Genomic DNA, 25,593 nt, shown 5'->3' on the forward strand with positions numbered 1-25,593 from the left:
GTTAATCGCAGATCTAGCTGCAGCAAAGCAATACCCGATGAAAATCAGCCTTTTCCTTTTGGATTGAATTCTTGTCTCGTACGAAGATTAATGCTAACGACGATTTGCACAAAAAGAAGAATTTTGCTATCTAGTCTGAACCACAGTATATCTAATAAGCAGTACCCTCACTAAATGGGCCGAACTTGCGAATTGATTAGAAAACCTTATCTACACATCATAGGCCCTCAATATCTAGCGGTATCTATATGTGGTTTAGTACCTATGATGTGTACGAACAAGCTTCCCCAATACATTCGCAAATCCAGTTCATTTAGTGTGGATACTACTTATTTGATATCTGAACCACAGTACATCTAATAAGTAGTACTCACACTCAATGAGTCGGACTGGCGAATGTATTTGGGAAGCGTATCTGTTCACTCGACTGAGGAGTTTGATTACACGTTATTGCTTAATGAAAATTTGGTTTCGTTCGCTTTAATTTTTCACTGTTGTAGCCAATTTTCGATTTTCCTTTATATGTTCTTGCAGATTATGTCATGCCAAATGAAGGGTGTTGTGCGAACTGAGAAATTTAGTTTCATTTGCGGAATTAGCGAAATATTGATATGCGTTTTTGGACCAATTTGTAATGACGTGTATTTTCTTATGTTTCACCGAAAATTTCCGATTTGGAATGAGGGATATTCTGCTGATTATTTAAATCAGACCAGAGTCCTAATTTTTGATAAATGCCTTTGCGAACACTTTAACTTGTCCGCAATGCTACCTCCGGTTACTCCTTACTTATTAAAATCGGTTTACTATCTGTCTGTCTGTCTGTCACACGCATTTTTCTCGGAGACGATTGTAGCGATTGATACCAAATTTGGTAGAAAGGTGGGAACTGTGAACGCTCACACATATAGTGAGTTACATCATTTTACGTCGAATTTAAGGGGGGGGGGTCCCCGTACATGCAAAAGGGGGGTGTAAATTTTTTTTTATAGTAGGTCAATACTGTCGCTTCTGTGCAAATTCAAGACTTTGAATGTCAATATCACTTGAAAGTGAATATTCTCACATAATATATGCATATATTACGTGCTACATACTAATGGGACAAATGCACACTCAAATCTCTTTATAAAAGAAATACACAAAACCTTTCATACCTGAAGCGTCTCGTTTCCGGTTTCCTGACTTGTTAGGTTTGCTGGTTTGGGAAAAGTGCACCTTTGCGGTGCTTAGTGAAAGCTCCTCCCTTCTCTGCGTCACTTCTTGCCCAGGGTTCATCAAATAATTTTTATGCGGATTCCCATTGAATTTACGATTTTGCTGAGCGCCTGATTCTTATTAGGCATCGAATCGACGAAACTTTATAAAAAGGTGTGGTGCAGTTTTATTATACCGTATGTTATTGATCATTTTGTCTAATTCAACAAGAGATTTGCGTTTCTTCTTAATTATCTGCACCTTCATAATGTGCCAAAGACTCTCGATGGTGTTTATATCAGGTCTGTTTTCAAGATACTCTAGCGTAGAAATGCCGACCTCTGCTAACTAATTCTTTCAGGTAGTAAAAGAAATATAAATTTCCTTCAATCAATCTAAGAAATACACGAATAGGTGTTTTACTTCGAGGCCATAGGTTCCTCCTGCTTCTTATTTTACTTACTTTTTTCGCTAAGTCTCATGGGTTTTATCGGCTAGTACATTGTAGTTCTTCAACATTAAAGTGTATTTTAGTAAGTGAAAACGTGTATGTTCAATAACTTCGCACAAAGAACACGCAGGACATTATTGATTAGGCACTTTAGCACTGTATCTAAAATTGAATTGATTGTGGATTGTTCTCTTAAAACTCTTTTTTTCCCCTGGGAGCTTTGGTAGTATGTACATTATGTGTATATTGCGCCAAGTAAGGTAGTTTCCACGCTATGCCTAGCAACCTGCAATGGCGATATCTAAACGACAATTCAGTGACCGTTGATCCTCACTAACCTGTACGCTGTTCCACTCGATTTTCTACCTTTCCAAGGGGAGATTTCTTTCACATTGAGGATGGATAGATAGTATATCTGTTGATATATGGTATATAGACTAATATCCCTTTTCGACAATCACAAACATCCATGACCCTTCCAACCACCTCAGCACTGTCCCACTGGCAGGTTACTACTTCTGTTAAAGTTCCATTTATGCTCTATTAACTTTCTTTCCAAATTGACTGCAATGAATTTAACTCGCCTCAGAAATAGTTATTGCCAGGCAAGAGATTTTTTCTGTTGTAAATTTACTCTCCTTTATTTTTAATCTCTTTCATTTTAGTCCTTTATAAAGTTTTTTTTTGTGCGAGCTAGGGAATTTTCTGTCGCTTGCAGTAGTGGCAAGTTTTTGTATATAAAAGACGCAGCAATCAGCATGATGAACATACTTGCTTCATAGATAATGTTCAACCTATGAAGTAAGATATTAATAGGAATTGTAGGATTGAACTCCTCTACGTGCTTCGGCCAAAGCTAAAATGTTGCAAAGTTTCATTATCTTTTGCCTATCACATCCTCTGGGAAGTTTAATGATAGCAGACTTTAATCTTTAAGGAGCTTCACAATTGTGCAATGCTATACACCAACGAACATTTCTGATGTAGAGGCGAAGGACGCTTTTTACGAGCAACTGCACGACGTTTGGGAGAGGCATCCTTAAAATAAAATTGCTACGATGATGATTTGAATGCCAAGAGGTCGACTTTGCTCGTCTAAATGATCGGAGACATGGTTTCGGGGAGCGTGCAACTTATACTGTGTCGTTAGCGGCACACTATTCGATCACGGGGCCACCACAAGGTCAATTGAAACTGATTGGTGACGAATATCTAATCAGATCGGCCACATCTTGATCGACAGTAGATTTAGGCGTTGTCTTCTGCATAAGAATGATAACAACATAAAGCTAGTGCTGCTCATAATCGAAAACAGCAAGTGCTTTTGACATTTCATGGGAATAAAATTAATAACCATATTTGAAATCATAAAACTATAATTTGACTCTATTTACAATTGCACAATTTTAAACTTATTATATTATATTTCTACAATTAAATAACAATGTCTAATATTATATATATGAGAAAACAATTAAATCGAAACTATTTACATATTAGTTTATTGGTGTAATCTTGCGAGGAATTGAAAAAAATCTATTGACCATTAAACACCGATTCTGGATAATAGCTGGGAGCGTTGAACATTCTTGGAAAATTGGCTGGATCAATCTGGTTGACTGGTATAACGGACATCAGATCCCTGGAAAATATCAAAGAATTAAAGTTATTAACTTGTCCTATTTGCAATGAGGCTTCATCTACCTTTCAAGTGAAGTTCATATAAATTTGTTTACAATCTACTAAGGCTAGGTTAAATATTGAAATTAAATAATTCTGGTATTTGCGTATGTGTGTGAGATATATACATTTGACGTTGATAGTTAATCTGAGAACATTCTCCAGAAGCAGAGAGTGTTCAGATTCCTCATTGAAGAACATCTTACCAAGGTGTCTTCGTCTGAGATCTGAGGAGGCCGGGCAGCTGCATAAAAAGTGCAGGGCCGTCTCCTCCTCACATTGGCTGCACATAGTCAAAACCACCACCATAATCTTTTAAATCATCATCATCATCAACGGCGCAACAACCGGTATGCGGTCTAGGCCTGCCTTAATAAGGAACTCCAGACATCCCGGTTTTGCGCCGAGGTCCATCAATTCGATCTCCCTAAAAGCTGTCTGGCGTCCTGGCCCACGCGATCGCTCCATCTTAGGCAGGGTCTGCCTCGTCTTCTTTTCCTACCATAGATATTGCCCTTATAGACTTTCCGGGTGGGATCATCTTCATCCATACGGATTAAGTGACCCGCCCATCGTAACCTATTGAGTCGGATTTGATCCACAACCGGACGGTCATGGTATCGCTCATAGATTTCGTCATTGTGTAGGCTACGGAATCGTCCATCCTCATGTAGGGGGCCAAAAATTCTTCGGAGGATTCTTCTCTCGAACGCGGCCAAGAGTTCGCAATTTTTCTTGCTAAGAACCCAAGTTTCCGAGGAATACATGAGGACTGGCAAGATCATAGTCTTGTACAGTAAGAGCTTTGACCCTATGGTGAGACGTTTCGAGCGGAACAGTTTTTGTAAGCTGAAATAGGCTCTGTTGGCTGACAATCTTTTAAATCTTTTAAATATGGTAGTTAAATGAGCAGTGCTCCGTTAAAAGCCCTAGTAGGATTTTCATGTCCTATTTCTTAAGGGACAACACAAATCCCGCTCTGGTGACCCCAGGTTCTTTCACAAGGATTTTCGCCTGCCGGCAACAGTTCAAATTTCTCCACTCGGCTGCGTGAATCCTTGCAATTTCACCCTTCAGAGTAGACTTGACAGTGGATGGCCAGATTCCAAAAGCTGGTTCTGGCCCTACCATTGAGCATCCATATCCTCGGCGAGCCAGTCTGTCAGCCTCCTCATTACCAGCGATGTTTGAGTGCCCCGGCACCCACATCAGGAATGTTTCGTTCAGTCGGCCAAGTTTCAGCAGCACCTGATGACAACTCCACACCAACTGGCTTGATATGTCGTTGCTGTAATAGTTTGGGTTTGGGGAGTTACTCTGGGCGGCTAGAAATGGAATAGTCTATGATGCTCTTTAGACGTTAAAGGGCAGTGTCTGGTTCAGAGTTGTTACTGAATCCTGCATGGTACCGCATAATAAAAATCTGAATAATGGTCACTCATCCAATTCTACATCCCTATTTTCAAATCTTACATTTGCACACAAGAGAGGGTGCACCGGGTAAAACAGAAGTAGGCCGGTTCGTGTTCCAGGATTGGAGCGACGCAATAGACTTACAACCTATTCACACAAGTCGTATTGTTATGAATCTTGAAGTGAACGGATTGGATTTACAAGTATCCAGGTGGTATGCGGAACGTACGTAACCTGTGTGTAAAGAATTCTTCGAACAAATTGAAATCTTGGCCAGTCAGCAGACGAAATTACTAGATAAAGAGGTATTTCATTGTCGATCGTTACTCGGTAAAAGAGAAATTCTACGGTCGTCTTAATAATCTATCCAAAAACACATGTGGCTTTGAATATCTCACAGAAAGAAGTGTGGGTTGGTAAATATCGTGATATAAATTGACCTTGAAACGCCTGCCTCAGGATGCGCGTTGTGTTGCGTGCGGTGTATGTGGTTTTTCCGATTTGCTGCCGGTCCCAATCCAATCTATTCTGGCATGAGAAACTCAATTATTATGGATGGATATAATGACTCTTTCTCAATGATACCGGGATTTCCTAAGCTCCAGAAACGCAAATCTTACCACTAAGATGGGACTGGGCCTCCCCACTCATGATGAGTTTTGACAAAAAATTAGGCGCTTTGTAATCTTCATTTCAAATGCGCCGCAGAGGCGTGAAAGGTCCAATTGTGCTGGTATTGTTGGGTTTTCCATCATATTTTGATCCATAGAAGCGATATTGTGGGGCAGAACGACCAATTCGGGGCCTTTCACTGTACAATGAATATCTTGTTCATTCAGTCCCTTTGAGTCGAGGGACTAAAGGACGAAATTTTACGACCTAGTTTTGTAATTTGTAAGTTCTAGATTGACTGAGAAGAATAAAAATGGAAACTTTGGGTAGTCAAGGATATAGATCGGTTTGTAGCACCACAAACCTGACTATTGCGGTCCGCTCTCTTGCACACGATGCGTTGGCAAAAATTAAAACAGTGAATAAAGAAAATCTAAATGAGGAGATAGTGGGAATATAGAATGAGTTGGTCGCGTTTGTATGTATCACGAAAGTGTGACGCTCGCTCCAGCGCCCAGCGAAGGATGCAGCAAGGGCTGAAATACCCAATGAAACGTCAGGATGCGCAAACAGGGAAGACTCGCAAAGTGATGCCTCATCTGCAACGGAGATGGCAACCCACCACGCATTGCTGTTGTCGAAGAAACTGACTTCGAATGGCTTCGAATATAAGCCGAGTGGGAGCGCTGTCGACTTTTCTTGCGAAAGCCGAAGAGGAAAGGCTTATCAAGAAATATGCGTCAGTTGTGAAACGCATGCGGTCACGACATTCTTCTAGAAAAACGTCAGCAAAGGGGTGAAAAACGGGCCAATGGAGCTGGAAGAGCTCTCGAACAGAATTTCGTTTTAAGGGCGGACATGGAGTGTAACAGAAGATGCGCGAAAAGCAGAAACAACTGCGTCCTCCGCTGAGAACACCGCAAACACCAAACGGATCGCTGACAGCCCGTTGCATTGGGGAAAAAACGAAAGAAGGAAGGGGCATCTGGCTTCACTCAGGTATACTCCAAGGCTCAAAAAAAGAAGGCGAAGGGGTACAAGAGGAAAAGACACACCGTGTCATCAGAAAAACTTCTGTATAAAATTAAGGCAGACAGAAAGGATGGAGCACCAAAAAAAAGGTGGGGAGATGAAGGTAGACTAGACTGTTAGCTCTGCTTATTAAGCTGACGGAAGGCAAAATCTTTGCGGAAGATTTAGTGCTCATAAGTGAATAATATCGAAACAGGGAATTAGCTTCATGGAATCCTGACATCTGGTTTCGGAACGGCACCCACCTTAGGGTTCTTGCCCAGGGCCGTGAGGATGGTTTTGTCTGTGTTCGGTGTTTGGAGATAACGGTTTTCAGTGTCTATTCAACACCGAATGAGTCGATGCCGGACTTCCAATGCAGGCTTGATGCTCTGGAAGATGTTATCTTGGGTACAGAGGGGCGGATCCTGGTCGGGGGTGACTTCAATGCCAGGGCACTTGAATGCATGCCTTAAACAGAGTCCAGAAGGCAAAAATATGGCGACGGGAACAAGACTTGTTTTAAACACTGGATCCACTCCAACGTTCCGGCCCGCAGGTTACGAGGGAAGCATTCCCCACGCTCTTTTTGTGCGCGAAACGCCACGAAGGTGAACACCGGGAGGTTTGTCGAAACTCTTGGAACAGGTACCGCCGCACTGGAGGGCACCCATGTACCCTTGCATTGCATCTCGCACTGTCGTAAATTCAGTTATGAACTTGATAACGACCGCCTTCTGAGCTCCTATGCCCAGAAGGGCATCGAGGCATTTCAAGCCTTCTATGTATTGGTAACCGGTGGAAATTGCAGAGCTTTGAAAGGAGTGTCACAAACTCAGCCGCTTAAGGCAACTTCTAAACGACCGTTTGGCATAATAACAGGGAATAGATCAGCCAAAAGGATACTCCGCAGCACAATAAACAGGAGCAAAGCTCGCTGTTGACAGGACTTGATGAATGGGGATTCGTGGCGACTCGGTTACAAACTGATAACTCGAAAAAACGGGGCCCTGCGGAAACCCTGTTCACTTAAGGCTGAACAGATGGACCGCATTTTATAAGCACTATTCTCTGCACATTCCTCCCGCCTCCACAGATGGCGAGGGTTGCGCTGATCACCAAAGGGAAAGGCGACCATAAGTTGCCGTCTTCATTCCGACCACTTTACAAGCTTGACACTGCCGGGAAAGTGCTCGAAAAGCTCATCAGAAGTAGATTCGCTGAAGCGGTACGTGTTGCCGAAGACTTATCTCCACGGCAGTTCGGTTTTAGAGCAGGGATATCCACAGTTGATACTGTCATGCAAGGCGTGAATGATTGATATTGAGGAAGTATCTGAGGAACCGCTCCTTGCTCTATGAGACGCTAGAGGGTCAGAGGAGGTCGCTCAGGGATCCATTCTAGGGTTGGACCTCTGGAAAGCTTCCTATGATATTCTGCTTAAACTCGACATGCCGTCGATTATGCAGATGATGTCGCAGCGCTTGTTACCAGAAGCACTGTCGAACAGGAGCAAAGCAGACTTGGCATATTGATGCCACGGGTAAGCGGATGGATGACTGCCCATGGTTTCAACCTTGCACTGGAAAAAATCGAAATAGTCATCCTGATTAAGAAGAGAATGCCGACTCGGCGTCCCAAATCGATCCGCGAGTGGATAATCGAGTCAAAACCAATGGTAAAGTACCTTGAAGTGACTCTTGACTCAAAGATAAACTTTTTCGAGCCACTCAAACCAGCAGTGGACAAGGCTCCACAGCGCAGAGGTATGGACTGACGCTCTTGGTAAGGCAGTATATCGTAAGCATTTTGCACAAGTAGTGAGACGGGGAGCTTTGCGGGTGGCATCTACCTACCGCACTGTCTCTGAACCGGTCGTGGTAGTGATCGCAAGAGTGATCCCCGCTCCAATTCTTGCTAAGGAGCGTAAAACCATAAACAAGCGCAAGGGAGAAGAGTCAAGGGAGGTGGTTGCTCGTGAAGAATGGTAACGTAGTGTCAATTCTCTTGGTAAAATGAGACTAGAGGCAGATGGACTGCGCGACTCATTAAAAACTTAGGACCGTGGCTGAATCGTAAACATGATGAGGCTGACTATTTCCTTACCTAGCTCCTAAGTGGGCATGGAGGTTTGCAGTCTTACATAAGATTGGAATGGCACAATTTTATGGTGGAGTTGTGGACGACGTCATTCAGAACTTTTTTTCTTGTGGAAGGTGTCGAAAAGACGCTGAGGAGTGCTGGCAATTCCCATCTTCCTCTTCCCTCCCATTCTTCTTCTTTGAAGGCTGCGCGAGGGGGGACAACTCGGGGGCTAGCCCGAAGTAATGTGACAAACGGTTCCAAGCTAGCTCTCTAACTATGAGGAGGTATTTAGTTGGTGGTCCGTCGGCGTATCGCTGCGGGAGTTCAACACTCTGTGCGCAAATGCATTCATCTACCCTATCTTCCCAAAACAAAAACAAAAAAATGCCGTGTTCGCAATGCGCCGTCAAATTTGTCGGAGGTATACTAGCTCGAGGCCCATTATCTTAGTTCACTGTTCAGCAAATATCGAAATTCTCACTCAACTTGGAGTAAGCAAATTTTCTGAGGATAACAGTATTTAGACGCCTGCGTAGATTTCTAAACCCATAACCCAAAAAGTGATTCTTATCGAAGCTGAGATGCGGATCACGTTCCATTAATAATAATCGATGGCACAACATCAAAATTTAATATATTACGCCTTGGAGCGTGTTGGAGCACTTCTAAGAGATATGGTTAGAATGGCGCCCGCATGGAATTATTATCCGGATTTGACTTCGGTTCTTATTTTCAGTTCAATTGGCTGACGTTCGAAATCTAGTCTGCAACACAAATCCCTCTATGACTGAGGAGCAAGAAACGTGACCGCCTCTTGCGACAGTTTCATGCTCTAATAACTCAGCTATCTCTTCATAGTGCACGTTATATGATAGATGAGTCACTATTTTAGTGGGGTATTCTGTGAAGTTGATAGAGTCACTAATGATCTATATTTCACGAAGGTGCGTGTGCAACGGGATGGAGGGATTGGTCTTCAACACCCTCCCTCCTCTCTCGGGTCTCTTGGATGATCATTTCAATAAAATAATCAGACTTGAATTAAGTAAATAAAATTTTCCCTCTGCATAAAATAAAAATCTGCTTTTTCGCAAATTTTTTGTAAATCTACCTTTCCGAGTCCCCTAGATATTTCTGAACCATTCACGGTGGTGACTTTTCTTTGGGATTCGCGTCGACTTTAGCGGAGCTTAGGTTCTATTAGAGTTTGCAAAATTTCACTTTCGATATTTCTTTCTTTGTGCCTACCTTTTTAAGATAGATATTTATAGAATAGTAATTTTAGTACGAAATCGTCGTCCAATTATCTGAATAATTACATTTAGTTTTGCTGAACAGAAAAGGCTTTCTTTTGGAATGAGCATGTGGCAGGCTGTAGAACGCCTGTTTCACACATGTCTAGAAAAAATCTACCATCAAATGAAGGGAATTTCTATGGTCAAAAATGAGTCAGCGGGTGTTCATCATGCCGTTTACTATTCTATAGAATCCACTCAAAAATTTCGGCAATTCAAATAATATAGTCCTCACAAGAAGTGCACTTTTAATGACCATAAAAATCGTAAATTCTGTCACCATTTCACAGACTTTTGTCTTACTATTTTTCTCCTTTGTTTTTGAGGGAAAAAAATATCTTGTCGGTCAGATGTAGTCATTAGGAATGACTAGAAGGAAACCTATAAATTCCGAAATTCTAACAGACCGTGCAGTGTTGTGTCCATTGTTGATTGGATCCTAAAATGAATTTGGTTGCTATATGTGGATAAGTGTAGTATTTGCTTTAGAAAATTTGTCAAGAAAAATTAGGATAGTTTCAAGTGGTTTGGATGCTGCAATATTTAGATTCTGGATGCTGAGCGCATGCCGTGCGTATGCAGCACACGATCTTAGCTTCTATAGTGGGTGAATGTGCTCAATATGTATGTATGTACATCGGTAAGAGGTAATCAATAGTGTGATGAGACTAGTATGTGTTGCTAGGATTGCTCAACTGGAAATTATTTTTTGTGTTTTTAAGGAGTATATGTAGTAAGATAATGAATGAATAAGTTTTATCTAATCAGATATAATACTGGATGATAACTGATTTGTAAGTATATTTATGAATAACAAGTTGGGAAACCGGAAGCTGGCCGCTTCAGGTATGAAAGGTTTTGTTTGCGTCTTCTGTGAGTATACTTGAGTGGAGAACTATCCCATTTGTACGTAGCCCGTTATGTATATGCATTTACCATGTCTGACTACCCACTTTAGTGATATTGATATTTAGTTGCAGTAAATTTACACGGTAAAGTCAACTTTGAGTTATTGTAACTTTGTTACTAACAGTACGATTTTGATCAAACTTGAGGATAATATGCTTCATACTTCATACAACTTTTATAACTCTGGGATAAACTTAAGGGGGGTTTTACTCAATTTCCCCAAAAATATGGTAATATGCTATTATTAACTTAATTTGAGCAGATATCGATATGGAGAGTATTTTGAGGCCTGGGCGGCTTCATGAATTTTTTCAGACTTTTCGGTTGGGTAGTTTCTGAGAATGCTTCCGTTAAAGAAATCATCACTTTCCACCCCTCCCACTCCCCGCCTTTCTAACAAATCTTAAAACTAAGACTGACTTCGAAAGTACTAATCGAGACCTTTCATTTAATACCCCACATGGGTATATTCGGTGAAAAAAATTGTTACACCCCCCTTTTACATGTATGGGGACCCCCCTAAATCTCAACGTAGAAGGATATCAATCACTGTATGTCTGGGTGTTCACAGTTCCCACCTTCTCACCAAATTTGGTCCCAATCACTATAGCCGTTTCTGAGAAACGTGCGTGTGACAGACAGACAGACAGACTGACTGACAGACGGACAGACAGACAAGACAAGACCCAATTATTGGTGGAATAGTGAACTTGCCAGCCTTCGATCGATTTGCCACAGAGCCAGACGAACGGTTCAATGGGCAGTAGGTAGGATCGATCAGGGGCAAAAGGAGCATGCCTATAGGGAAGCTCGCAAGAACCTCAAGCTTGCCATCCAGCGGAGTAAGAGGGAATGTTTTAAGGAGCTCTGTTCGGAAGCGGACATAAATCCGTGGGGTAGTGCCTATAAAATCGTGACAGGACGATTCAGAGGCCAATCATCTCCGCAGATCACGTGCCCTATACTCTTGTTGAAAATAGTCCAGGGGTTATTTCCCCTGCAAGAGGGGATACTGACACCTTCCAGTGCCCCCTGAATGTGACGCCGATTCCACCAGTTACCAGGGACGAGCTGCTGGAGATCTGCAGTTGAATAGGCGACAGTAAAGTCCCGGGTCTTAACAGCATACCGAATAAGGCCCTTAAATTTGCCGTCAAATGTAGACCGGATATGTTCGCGGAGCTGTTCGAAACGTGCATGTCGGAGGGTATCTTTCCTGCACCATGTAAGCAGCAGAAGGTGGTGCTGTTGCCTAAGGCTGGCAAATATCCAGGGGAATCGTCCCCCTATAGACCCATATGTCTTCTAGACACTATTGGGGAAATGTTGGAACGGATTATTTATAATATATTACTCCCAGTTGTCGAGAGGCAAGGGGGCCTTTCAGATAGGCAGTATGGGTACCGTAAATCCAGATCAACCATTGATTCCATCAAAATGGTTGCTGGCTTGACCGAAAATGCAATTCACGGAAGGGGTTGTACCAGCAAATATTGCGTGGTGGTGACCCTGGATGTGAGGAATGCATTTAACTCGGCCAATTGGAACCTTATACGAAAGTCTGATCACGATTGGTGTTCCCACAGACCTCGCCGCTATTATCGATAGCTACTTGAAAGAGCGGACACTCTTTAATAATACCGATGATGGACCCAAAGAGTACGTTGTCTCCGCGGGTCTCCCACAGGGCTCTGTACTGGACCCCAAAGCATCTCGAGGATGCTGAATTGTACCCAAGCGAAGCAATCAGTGTTAAGTTTTGGTTAGAGAGTGCTGGACTGGCTCTCGCGGAGGAAAAGACGGAAGCGGTCCTCATCACTAAGCACCGCAAAAGAAATTAGGCCTGCATTAGAATCGGGAATCGTATCATCACTTCCAAGGCGGCCATCAAATACTTGGGGGTGATGATAGACGGAGGAGTTAATTTTAAGCAGCACATAGAGCATACTTGTAAAAGAACATCCACCACGAGTATGGCTCTGGCAAGGATGATGCCTTAGGAGGTCCGCCGCATACTTGCAGGCTGCTCATAGCCAGGGTGGTGAGCTCTATCATGCTGTATGCAGTCCTCCCAGTTTGGGGAAAAGTATTGCCGGTTTTAAGCAATACACATAAACTGAGTACGGTTTACAGAAGAACATCCTTAAGGGTGTGCTCTGTCTTAAGGACCGTCTCAGACGATGCAGCGTTCGTTATCTCGGGAATGCTGCCGATTGACATCCTGGTAACCGAAATGATGAACATTTATAACACCAGGTCCATCTCTCTCTTATCTCAGGTGAAAAAAGCCGAAAGCAGATGACAACATCGATGGAACCGGTCAGAAGAGGGTCTTTGGACTTACAGGTTGATTCCTTCCATCAGGGAGTGGCTGGAGAGAAAGCATGGGGCGGAGTCGGGGGTGGTTTTAGTGGGAAAAATCCCACATTCTGGCGTCCCCAGGCCAGAGTCTTTTGAAGATTTCCTCCTCCTAAAAAAAAAGACAAACATTGAACCGATTTTAATAAGATTTTGTTTTGCAAACAAAACCTTAATAAAAAAGCTCTTTTCGAAGATAGATAATACACAAACAGCCACTCAGATCGCAAGAAATATTTTGTGGATGAATTAGAAAAATTATGAATATTCTTTGAAATCTAGACCTGATTTAAACTTCAAACTGAATACCGTTGGGCTGGTAACTCATTTCTTAGGCCTTCTATCGTTCCTTCCAACCAGAACCCCAGAAATAAAGAAATCAGTGCTAAATGAAGGGAAATCGCATCAAGATCACGTTTGTTATGTCTTAATTGATTTGGAAATGAAGTCTTTTCCTTTCCGGACAAACGCACACACATCATGGGGAATCGTAAGTGAAAGTGCTAACAAGGAAAGTACACATTGTTGTGTGGAGTAAATATCAGAATAATGATCATCTACTTGCAAACGAGAATAAATTAATAAACACTTACGTTCTGGATTGTGGCGTTCGATCACGTTGTCGACGGTTCTTGAACCAGTTCGAAACTTGGGTTAGCGTGAGTCCAGTCTTCTTGGCGAGGGATTTTTTCTCGTCGGGTGTTGGGTATCGATTGTTAATATAGCAATCTTTGAGTGCATTCCGACTTTTCTCTTTGAAGCAGTACACAGTCTCCTCACCATCCCAAATGGTCTTTGGAAGTGGATATTTCTTTCGTAGTCGGTATTTATCGACAGCACCTAAAGGTCGCCCGCGCACTTTTTCTGCTTCCTTGTAATGAGCTTTGAACCATAGATTCTGCAGTTCTGTATGGAATTTAGGTGAGAAACAATGCGATTCAAGGAGACTATATAGTTCATGGTAGAGTCCTCGATGGTAGGCCACTATTGCCCGCGCCCTATAAGAAGAATTTTAAGTGATTTGAGTAGAGAAGGAATAACAATTTTCCAATCATGAAGAGATACTAATATGGAGATATGTAGACCACATCACTCACCTCAGTACACTCTCGTTTGTTCGTAATAGTTCACTATGAGGAAGACTCCATAAAAATGTTGCTAACTTTTCTACGTCCCCTTTCTGCTGAAGTGCTTCGCACATACACTGCACCTGTAAATTCAAACCCCCAAATTAATCACGCAAAACTGGTCAGGTACCATCTTCTAAATTGTATTACCTGATCAGGACTAAATGAGAAACATTTCCTGCCAAGATCTAAACTAACATTAGTACCGATTTGGCTCTCTCCCAGGCCAAATTGCAGATTATTCGCATTACTATCACTATTGTTACGATTCTGCTGCCCAACAACATCACCCAAAATAGACGAAGGTCCTTTCCCGCTGCCTGTTATCTCATTATTGTTGTGCTGCTGCTGATGATGCGGATGATGGTGGTTATGGTTAGCGTCATTGGTACTGCTCGCTAGAAATTGAATTGGATTAATGTCCGCCGCTGGATTGGAATCCTCGGCAATTTCATGAAATTTTCTTTCGAACTCTTTTTCAGGTGAAAATTGTTGTAGCTTCTCCGAGAAGAATAACGTCTTACATGAAACATTGCCACGATAACCTGGAAATGTAGGGAAATGGTGATGTGTTTAAAATTCTTGTTTTCGTTTATTTTAGTGATTAAATTCATTGTTTTGTGAGTATCGAATGAAGAATAATTTAATTGTTAAAAAATGTGACGGCTTTGTTACGATTTGAGAGTCAAAGTAAATATTTACGTTCTTCAATCAGTAACTCGAACTGGACGTTCTATATCGTCCGTTGTACTTATAATTTCCTATCTGCTGTTGAGAATTGCAAGGAAAAGATAACGATATTCTTTGTTATTACTGATCGGTTAGGCAATGCCACTTTTGTTGATGGAAGGGTGCACATTTTGGTCATATTTTGTGTATCATCTAATTGACTGCTACCTAAAGATTGACACTTTTTATAGTTTCCATAAATTGATAAACAAAATAAATAATCTATAAGAGATAAGGGCACGGAATGTGGGGGACTTAGATGCACTATAAAAATAATGACAGTATTTTGACTCTGACGCTCCATGACAGGAGTAGGCATATGCAATTTGCTGGTCACCTATAGAAATGGTCAACAACTGGTAGTGAATTTTGCATTAGACGAAGACGACCAAAAATCCATTCACCTAGGTGATGCCAAATATTAAATATAAGTACAGTGAACAAACGAGTTAGTTTAGGGTTGTTGCCTACTTTGGTTATTGCTTTATTTATCCTCTTTATTTGACCCTGTAAAATGGGGTTTAAGAAAAGCATTTCCTCCTTGTAGCAAAAGGCGACTAAAACAGAGAAACTTGTGGCTATAGAATTCTATTGCTATCGATACATCAACAACGGTTCGGGTAAGGGTAGTACCATGACACCTAGATGCGAATCTGTTGGCAACTACGTCAACCTTCGCTTGGGACCTGATTTTTGAAAGGATTTTGATTACAAAAATTCCGTTCAGGTTAAGGAGCATCACCATGGTGCAGAGTTGTCCACCATCGAAGATTTCCGATATAGCGGAGAAGGGTGCTTTCTATAAACCTTTATACGCAGCTGAAAAGATGCTTTTTAAAGGTAATGTTGTGATTGTGGATGAGTAATCTGAATGCCAAGATGAGCTCTAACAACACGTTACTTGGACATTTCTTGATGACGGTAGAAACATCGGTCAAATGTTTGTGGACTTCCGCAACTTTCTGTCAGTCAAAGGTCACTTGCATTTCAACGAACATCTAATTAGGCTGATCATACTACGATAAGAAGTAGATTTGAGGGGTTCCGACATTAGCCTCTAAAGAGAACATCATCTGATGGCCGCTTGCTTTCACTAGGGTGCGGCCACTGCATCTGCTCGCAAAGGAACAGACTGTTGGCTCGCAAAGTTCAATACGAGCCGATTGAGCAATCTGGCTGTCGTCCAGCAGTGGAATAACTCTCTGCTGCGCAAGTGACACTAAACTTATATACCTCGGCCGGAAATATTACCGAACGCTAGTCATCCAAAGTGCGTGTGTCTCTCTGCTGGAGCGCGGAGATGGACTGATAAACATAAACAAGGTGGGGCGAGCGCGATGTGTTCAGGCTTCACTGCGTGTAAAAGTAGATGATGTGATAACCCACCGTAACATGTGGGTACGGATCGCTTCTCCAAGCCAATTGATCTTCGCCATCAACAGACTCAAACGGAGTAAGACTGCCTTTTTGTGCAACTCCTGCAGTCTTTGCAGAGTGGTTACTTCCAGTCATTTATAACCCTTCGGAAACATTGTCAGAGAGATGCTGAAGAGTTCCGGCAGCTGGAATCGTATTGCGCATTATGTTCGGGCTCTTCTTATTGCGAAGAAGATTGAACTCGACCGGCGGAGGAATCGGATGGAAAGGGGTTCCCTGAACTAACAACAACTCCCTTCCTCCCCTCCCCTCCCTTTGGTGAAAGGAATTCCCTGACTTGAAGGCTCCCAAAGCCGGGAGAGCGGGAGGGCTAGCCCGAAGTAATGTGTTAAACGGTTCCAGGCTAGTTCTCTGATGACAGGGAGGTGTTTAGTTGGTAGTCCGCCAGCGGGCTGTTGCGGGAGTCCAAAACTCTGTGCGTAAACGCATTCACCTACCCTACTCGCCAAAAAAAAAAAAAAAACCCCTTTAGAAACTGAGATTTGAAAGAAGGGATAATGGATTCTGAGGAAGTCACACAGATAGCTAAAATAATCCTGGAACGCATCAATGAACATCTCGATTGATCGACAGAGAGCAGGCTGATTTCCGTTCTAAAGCCTCTTGCACCGTTCAGCTGTGTACGCATTGAGCAATATAGGACAACGCATAATTCCACCTGCTTCATTGCGGTAAAATCTCTGAGGAATTTGATGTCCAAGGCAGAGTCCGCTACAGTTCCATCGACAAGGAAAAGTATTGGTGATGTTATTCATGGTGCTTTAACTGGAGGAGGTGGAAATGTCAATTCCCTCCAATTCTTCGACTGCGCTGATGACATTTGTTTGTTGTCCTGCCGAGTCATGGAGGTTCCCAAAATGGTTCTGGGTTTGAAAAAGGAAGCTAGCAGAGTCGTGAATCTATACTGTAGATAAATACCAACAAAACCTAGATCCTCAGTGTGGCCGATCATTCCGCACTCCCTCTTTGCATTAACAGGCAAAACATTGAAGGTGGCGGATAATTTGTATATCTAGAAAGCCTTGTTTCTATCGACGGCGACACCGAACTTAAGGTCTTTTGACATCTTCACCCTTCCTGTTTTGTGCAAAATACGGAAATATAGCTATCCCAACCTCAACATCAAGTTAAGGATATTTTCGGAGAATGTTCGTCCGGGGCAGTTATATGACAGTAGTACATAAATAGTGACTGTTACTCAAAAGCTCGAAGCTTTCATCAATGCATGTCCGCGCCGCGTTTTCCGGGTATTCTGCTTTAAGACCATAACTAATGAAAAACGTATGCCATGCAATGGAACCTAATATCCCAGGAACTATGTGGTGTAGAACAGTGGTGGAAGATTGTGAACTTCTCGGGGAATCGTGGTGTGAGTTGAAGCACATTGCCAGGAGCCAATAATGATGGTATGGTGGGCGCGTTAAGTTCCACGTATGATTTTGTGGCAACCATATATACAGGGTGTCCAAAAAATCAACGAAAATACTTAAATTGCTGATAGAGCAACTCAGAAGGATGTAGAAGAATATTAAATGGTTTTCGAGATATTGGCAATTAAGTGGAATTCATTAAAATCGTTCTCTTGGATCAGATTTTCGAGTGTCACTCCTGAAAAATTCATATTCGTAGATTCAAATTTCAGATTTTCTATACTAATTAATAACTTTTAATAACAAATTTGTTTTAAACTGAAGTCTGACATTTTTTTATTTTTCATTCTCAAAGTTTGAACCTTCATACTGTAAAAAAAATTACTGAGCTAACTTGGTCAGTGACTTGAAAAGTTTGCTAATTTAATATAGTTTTCAAAACTATGCAACACCTGCCAGATATTCATTAAGGAAGTGACGGTAAAACCTTTTCACTGATCCAAAAATTCATTTTTAAAGTAATAAATTGAGCTACGGTCAGCGCCATATAGTAAACAATTGCGGAATAATCTACTGTCTTTTTCTGTTTTCTGCCAGACTGTTTACATGAGAGATACTGGCTTTAGTTAGATTGAGAAAAATAGTCACGCCCCCGCTCGAGAAGGAAGACCTCGTATGGATTATGATGACGAAGTTTTAAGAGAAAATGAAAATTACCCGATTATATACTTCAGCATGAGCAATCGCAAGATGAACGGGGATACTTAAATCGACCATTAATATGATCACTAGGCGATGTCAGTATCATCTATATCATGTGCAACGTGTTCAACCCCTGCTGCTTTGGGACTATGGGTGCAGTTTTGCTGCAGAATGTTGCAAAAAAACGGGGAGGACCTAACCTTTTTGGACGGATGAAAGTACATTTAAAAAGGATGGCTTTATGAACATGTACAATTTATATAGTTATGCATTGAAAAATCCCCACTCTATTCGATTCAAAGTTAACATGTGGACCGGTATCTTGAACAGACTGTTCGTTTGAATTACCAGAAAATCTGAACTGGAAAGCTTACTTAGACTTTTTACAAAATGATCTTCCAGATTTTTTAGAAGCTGGTTTTTTTACCACACTCCGATCCATGTGGTGCCAAAATGACGTCTGCCTGGCCGATTATGTTGGCGAACTCCGCTATTATTTAGACGAAAAATACCCTTCGCGTTGGATTGGCCGACTTGGTCCAATTTCGTAGCCTCCCAGGTTTCCAGACTTGAACCCTCTAGATTTTCTTACTGGGGTTGCATAAAAGAAAAGGTTTATGCAGACCTAATAAATAATACCCATGGACTACGTCAGCAAATAACTAACGCGGCCAAAGAGCTGAATGTTGCAAGAAATTCAAGATGTATAAAGAGATCGTTTTTAAGAAGATGCAGCGCCTGCATTTGCGTTAGTGGTAGGCAATTCGAATATATTGTTTAATATTTGTTAATTTAAATAAAAACTGTACTTTAAGCATGATTCAATTTATTTTATTTTTTTAAATGATTTCATAAAGTACTATTATCCTTCACGATAAGTCCATTACTATTATTACCAAATTGTTTACCATTATTACAATTATTTAATAATAATGGCTTCTTTGGTGGTGCTGTCTTTTTGTTTATGAATACCTGGCAGGTGTTGCAGAATTTCGGAAACTACATTAAGCGGATCAACTTTTCTAGTCACTGGCCAAGTTAGCTCAGTAATTTTTTTTTAAGATATGAGGGTTCAAACTTTGTGGATAAAAAATAAAAAAAATATCAGATTTCAGTTTTAAACGAATTGGTTATTAAAAGTTTTAAATTGTTAATCATATGTTGTTATTTGAATAGATTTGAATAGAAAATCTGAAATCTGAATCTAAGAATATGAATTTTTTTAGGAGTGACACTCGAAAATCTGATTCAAGATAGCGATTTCAACGAATCCCATTGAATTGCCAATATCTCTTGTGGAGGTGTACTATCCTATGATAAACATTCCGCTGCCTGTGACTTTTAATTTAAGTGCATGTATAATAACACTAGGGTCGAGCGACAACATCTTTCCGAAGACAGGGGCAAAGGCAAGCCCAATTTACGAAAAAGGAGCTCAGCTGTGTTACTTAGGGATATTCTTGGTGTGTATGTCTTATAAAATCCTAACGAAATCTGAGAGTGTACGTTGACTTTATTAAACCATTGACTAGATTTTTAAAGTAAAGCAGGTATTGGGAAGACAGCTTCGATATATTCTAAAAATTCGTGGACCTCCACCAAGTCTACGATAGTAGACGATAGAGCTTTGTATAAATTGCTTCTTGAACTATGAGTTTCTCTAAAACTGTTCTGCTTAAAAAAAGCTACACTGGATTCTTGCTTACTTTACTTTGAATCCAAAAACGGTCTAAGTTAATGCAAACTGAGATAGTAAATATTATAATAAGAAAATGGGTTTATCTATGCCTCCATACCATCTTCAATTTGCCATTGGAGTCGGTCGGTTGATGAGAGTGTCATGCTACTAGTAAAGTAACCGCAGTTTGTGGCATATATGGATATGGTGATAGATATAATGACTACATAGATTGATGATGGTTGATAGGGGCCTTCCGAGAATTGGAAGTTTATAAGACTTTTAAGGCTTACTTAGCCCTATAGAAGACACACATGAATAATTGAAAAAGCATCGAAAAAGTCGATTGATGTTTTCGAACGATGAATTCCGCTCAACGAAACAAGGATCCGGGTATATCTGTCTGAAGGGCTAAGCTCATGACAGTTGTTTACCTGGAAAACCACGAACGAAAACAAATGATTCAATTGATGCTGATAGTGCAGACCTTTTGAGAATACTGAACTGGAGGACTCAGTCAAATAACCAAGAGTGTTGGGAGCGATGTATGAAGAAGGCTTGGGTGGGTAGGAATTAAACTATCTCGCCATCGTAAGTAATGTTCTTTCTGGGAGGTAGCTCTTGGATGAATTGATAATAAAAAACATTCTTTACCTTTGTTATTTCAACACCCTGCTTTTTGGTCAAATTTCTTAGTCCATATTAAGATTTTGTGGTCTAAATTCTCCCTACCCGCTTGTTGGTCGTACATCGTAATTTAAAGATCCCTCAGTATTGAATTAGATTCTACGGAGCCAATGGGTGAGGGACACACACATACTGCAAAAAGGGCCGTGTCTTAGGAAGTAAGAGAGCCGCAATTTTAAGTAAATAGAAACTAAGGATATTAAGTGTCTTATCTAATTTTCATTTTGTAGTGCAACAGTTAAAAAATCCTCCGCTATTGAAATGCTGCTGACCAATAACCTTTTCAAATGAGGGGCTGTTGTCCTTGAGTTGGGGTCAGGATGATTTCATTTCCTACTTCGCCGTTTAAGGGAGGAAGTTAGGTACATCTAAGGTCAAGTCAATTGTCGTTTAGTTATTCCTGTGGTACCGTTAATCTCTGAAATTACGGGAATGTTACGAGGAAGACTATCTATAAGATTAACACGGTTTCACAATAACTCAGTAAAACTGTTTACGGGATATAGGCGAGAATTTTGAAATGGGTAGTTTTGAAAGTTACTGAAGATTGGGGATTTGCTTGTCCATGGGGTCTGTGCCGATGGCACATAGTTCGGGGGAACAACTAATTGAGATAATCTCCATAGATTGTGCAAAGTTGTATTAATCAAGAAAGGGTCCCTTAATATGTTTACTTTCTTCAATTTGCCCAGGATTCCGGCGATTTACGTAGTGCTACGTAAAAACGAAGATTTCTTAGAAGGATACTTTTTGTGAATAACAGCTCACTGTTCTCGGGAAGTTTTCTAAAAGTGATATAATGGTTGTGATTTGAATGCTAGAGTGGGCTTCGGCAAGATCTGGTAGAAGTATGGTTTCGTAATCGTGCGAATCATGGTCAAAGATTTGTGAATTCCTCCAACTTTCACTGCCTACACTATCAGCGACAGCATACTGTAACAAGGTCGGTTGGGTTTCAGCTACCCGGCATTGAACACCTAATCAGACCAACCATATCGCGATCAGTAGTAGATTTAGGAGTTGCCTTCCGAATGTGCATAGCAAAAGACGTGACTTTAAAGGGGGCCATCATCGAATGGTCGCTTACTTTCGTTTGCGTGCCGCTATTGTATCTTCTCGCAAAGGTTCAAAATGTCGGCCAGTATTGGGTCAACTTTCCTTTTGGACAGGCGGCACACATTTTGAAGTACTCGCCCGAGAATATTGATGAGCACCGGACCGTCATCAAAACTGTCTTTATCTTTAGCGTGAGTGAAGTTGCCGGCTACGTCCTAAGCTGGAGCCTGGAGGTGGATCATTGAACCTAAGGAACTAAAACTTTGGCTGCTGGTTATGCGCGGAGGTGAGCGTGATGAACTAGCACACGTGATAGTGCAGCATAGCGTACAATGTGAAAAAAGTAATCACCATTATATTGGCTCCCATTGTGTTGGCCAGAGAATTAAATACTAGTACGATATGCTATCGTATTCCACATGAAAACAGAGCTTTCAAGTGGTCGTAAGCCTTTCGATGATCCTATAAGGGACGTCTATGGTGGGTTTCTCTTCAACAATGACGAACAGGTGAAGATCTACCTCTTGTAGATTATAGGGCAAGCTATCGTAATATGCCGATACGGGCTATTTCTCAACAGCGAGCTGCCGGCGAACTCGCCGCCGAAATATTTCTTACAGCCCCGTTTATCCGTAAATACCGAGAATTTGAAGTCTTTTCTAGTAAGTAAAATAAGAGGATGATCGTTAAATACCGAAAACAATATCCGTCTTCCTGCTGCCGCGAAGACAATATTTCTGGAACTACTCTTTAGGGAACACATCGATAGCTTTATCGACACAGTGCAATTTAGTTACCGCTTGGAATCCTCTGGTATCGACTACATTAACACTTTTCAAACCAATCTGTAATAGTTTGCGGAGTTTAAATACCTCCTCCCCTCCCTGCTTTTCATCGATTTCGAGAAAGTTTTCAAAACGCTAGATTAATCTATGCAGGAGGATATTATGGAGAAACCTGCTACATCGAGATAAAATCTAGGAGGAGTTTGAAATTCAAAGTATGGTCTGACAGGGTTGAATTTTGTACCCGATTCGCTTTCTTTTTATTATCGATGACGTCCTTTATGCTGCCTTGGCTGGAGGACGTGGAGGATCTTAGTGAACTATTTCATCCTTAAACTCTTCGACATGCGCGGCGTCGAACTTTATTGTAAAGTGCGTTCTCTGTGTTACTAGAGACATGAAAAGTGACCGCTTTTGTTACTCGAAAATTTCAAGTTTTCATTAATTCATGTTAAAGTTGTGTTATCGGAGCACTCAGGTCTTAGACAATAACATATGAAGAATTTTGTCGGGGTATGGGTCGTGGATGTTGATCAGAAGATGGTATTGGCCGTAGGTAGGTCATACATTGGAAAAGGATGATAATTCAATAGCAGGGTATGCCATGCAATGGAACTCAGGTTGCAGGTTGAGTGATAAGTTGTTTGCCCTACTTGGCGCAGGACTTTATACATGGAGTGTGATTTTCTCAGAAAATTGAAGTACATTACCAGGAGTAAAAAACGATGCCGCATAAGTACGGTTATATGGTTGACCCGATATGTCCCACATGGAAGTTTACGGTAACGATGCGATAACGTAGACATGAGTTAATGTAATCCTGGAGCTTTCCGGTGGGGATCGCTTCCCATATATGTTGCAATAAAGAAGGAATATTGGCGTAGAACAATCTCGACTTGATGTCAGTGCTGAGATAGCTGCTTATGCAGATTTTGGAGTAAATACTAAAGGCGGATTTAGCGTTACTAATGCATCCAGCGTCATGCATTTCGGTGCTGCCGTCGGCAGAAATATCGCTTCGTAAATATACAGACTGTTTGATGTCCTTACAATTCTGCCCGTTAATGCAAACAGGATGAGAACTTTGTTTCCGTTAGAATTCGTCTTCAGTCCAACTTTGTTGGCACTTTTCTAATCTACAGCCATCTAGCCGAGGTCCATGAATCGGTGTGAGAGCGAACAGATATCACTAGCCGGTAGATCATTGTCGATGTCTTTGAGGGAAGATGACAAGCTCTCCATGTTCTCCAGACAAGGCAGCATGAAGAACCGATAAAGAGCAGAAAAAGTATCAGTGACAAAATGCAACCACCCTGCTGCCCTCCACTTTGATCTTAAAATTCTCCCGAGATTTTACTTTGCTACATCAATTACATTACATTTTTCAGCGTCGGCTTTCAACGTCGCTTGGATAATAGCTATTAATTTTCCTGGATGACCTCCTGCATAAAGGATTCGAGATAGACTTCGATGAAGAGTCAAAGAGACCTAAATTTCACAAGCTGCTTCATCATGATTGGGAGAATATTAATGTGGTTTTTACGAGAAGTTTTCATGGTGTCCTTTAAGGCATTCCAAGATTGTTTTATCTATTATATTCGCGGGAGCAAGAATTACGTAAATATCGCTGTAATTATTGCGCTCAAGACGGGTGCTCTGCTTCGGAATTTTACCGATCATCTTTATTGTATACTCTGGATGATGTAGGTTTCCAAAGATTTACGAATAATTATATGTTACCTCAATTGAATGAAAATAGGATCCACAATGTGTATTTCTAGATTTACAAAATTAGTAACACCTGAACGGTCTAGAGGCATTTGAATCCTATGAATGAGGAAAGTTTTTTTAGATGATCGTTTCTTCTTCGATTGTTAATGTAACTTTTGTGTCTAACGCGGAGGAAAAAGAATAAATAGTTGTGGATACTTTAAAAAAGAACAGGGTCTTCGCCATTCAAGCAGGATGAAATTGTTACGTGCTCCGGTTGCAAAATAGGAGATGCAGCCAATTTTTGGAATAGATTCACACCTTCTCATGTTACATATATTATCCATTAATAACTAAATTCCAAAAAAAAGGAGAGTCCGAATGATGAGGAATTATTGGAATAAGTATACTAAGGAATCGAAGATAGAAATTTCATGATTTAGGGAAGGCTAAATTAACAAATTCGTCTAATGCCTCGCAGATATTTAATTTATGTCCTTTATAGAAATGTCAGATTAAATAGAACTTTTTGTAGATGGGTTGTTGACTAACATTTTACTGTGCTTGTCGGCGTACTATCTTCTTATTAGAGATTTTAATTTTCACTATTATTGGACAACATTAAACAACAAATTCACACCTGAATTCTGCATAAATATCGGATGACTATTGTATGATAATATTCCTTGATTCGTTGCTGTATCAGACACGGTACCAGCGGAGCTCGTAGAATCCAAATCTCCGCCTACCGAAGGTGATAATCCATTATCCATTTTAACAGTTGGCACAAAAACCCGGTAAATTTTAATAGTTCCCTTTCTTCACACTACACACGACACTTTCAAACATCATATTTCAAATTGCGACATCAATTAAGGATTTCAATAGTCGGTAACATGAATTCCATAGGCCACTCGCACAGAACTATGCAACTGCATCAGAAATTATCCTTTGTACAAACTATAATAATTACAATTCGTCCACAGTATCAACCGACCGAATGTTTAAAATCAACTGGCAAATGGAATCCACTTTCAGATGCAATGAGGAGAAAATTCGAAGCCCGGCCAAAACTCATACACCCTCTTTGCGATAAATTTCAGTTTGTATGGGTGTAGGATTTCAGTTTGAACAATTGTCGTTGGTGGAACTATACAGAACGGATCTTTGCAGACATACCATTTCGCTGCTAGAAGGTGGGCTTGAGTGTGTGTTGAATGGATGGTATTTGAAATAAGTGTTTGCAAGGATATAATGTTTGTCCTTTTCGTGATGTGGAATAAGGATGTTCCCATGGTTAT

General features: G+C 41.1%; 1 protein-coding gene across 1 annotated transcript; it reads right to left on the bottom strand.

Annotated features, from left to right (window-relative positions):
• Nucleotides 1–3,027: 3,027 nt before the first annotated feature.
• LOC119649418 (homeobox protein ceh-34) lies at nucleotides 3,028–25,277 on the bottom strand. The gene is made up of 5 exons (XM_038051557.1): nucleotides 24,933–25,277; nucleotides 14,289–14,683; nucleotides 14,109–14,221; nucleotides 13,605–14,009; nucleotides 3,028–3,290 (listed from the first exon to the last, which is right to left on the bottom strand). Exons 1-5 carry the CDS (start codon nucleotides 25,063–25,065, stop codon nucleotides 3,185–3,187), a joined length of 1,152 nt encoding a protein of 383 aa, XP_037907485.1. The 5' UTR covers nucleotides 25,066–25,277; the 3' UTR covers nucleotides 3,028–3,184.
• Between the last annotated feature and the right edge of the window lie 316 nt (nucleotides 25,278–25,593).

This window comes from Hermetia illucens, chromosome 2, assembly GCF_905115235.1.
Source record: "Hermetia illucens chromosome 2, iHerIll2.2.curated.20191125, whole genome shotgun sequence".
Lineage (NCBI taxonomy): Eukaryota > Metazoa > Arthropoda > Insecta > Diptera > Stratiomyidae > Hermetia > Hermetia illucens.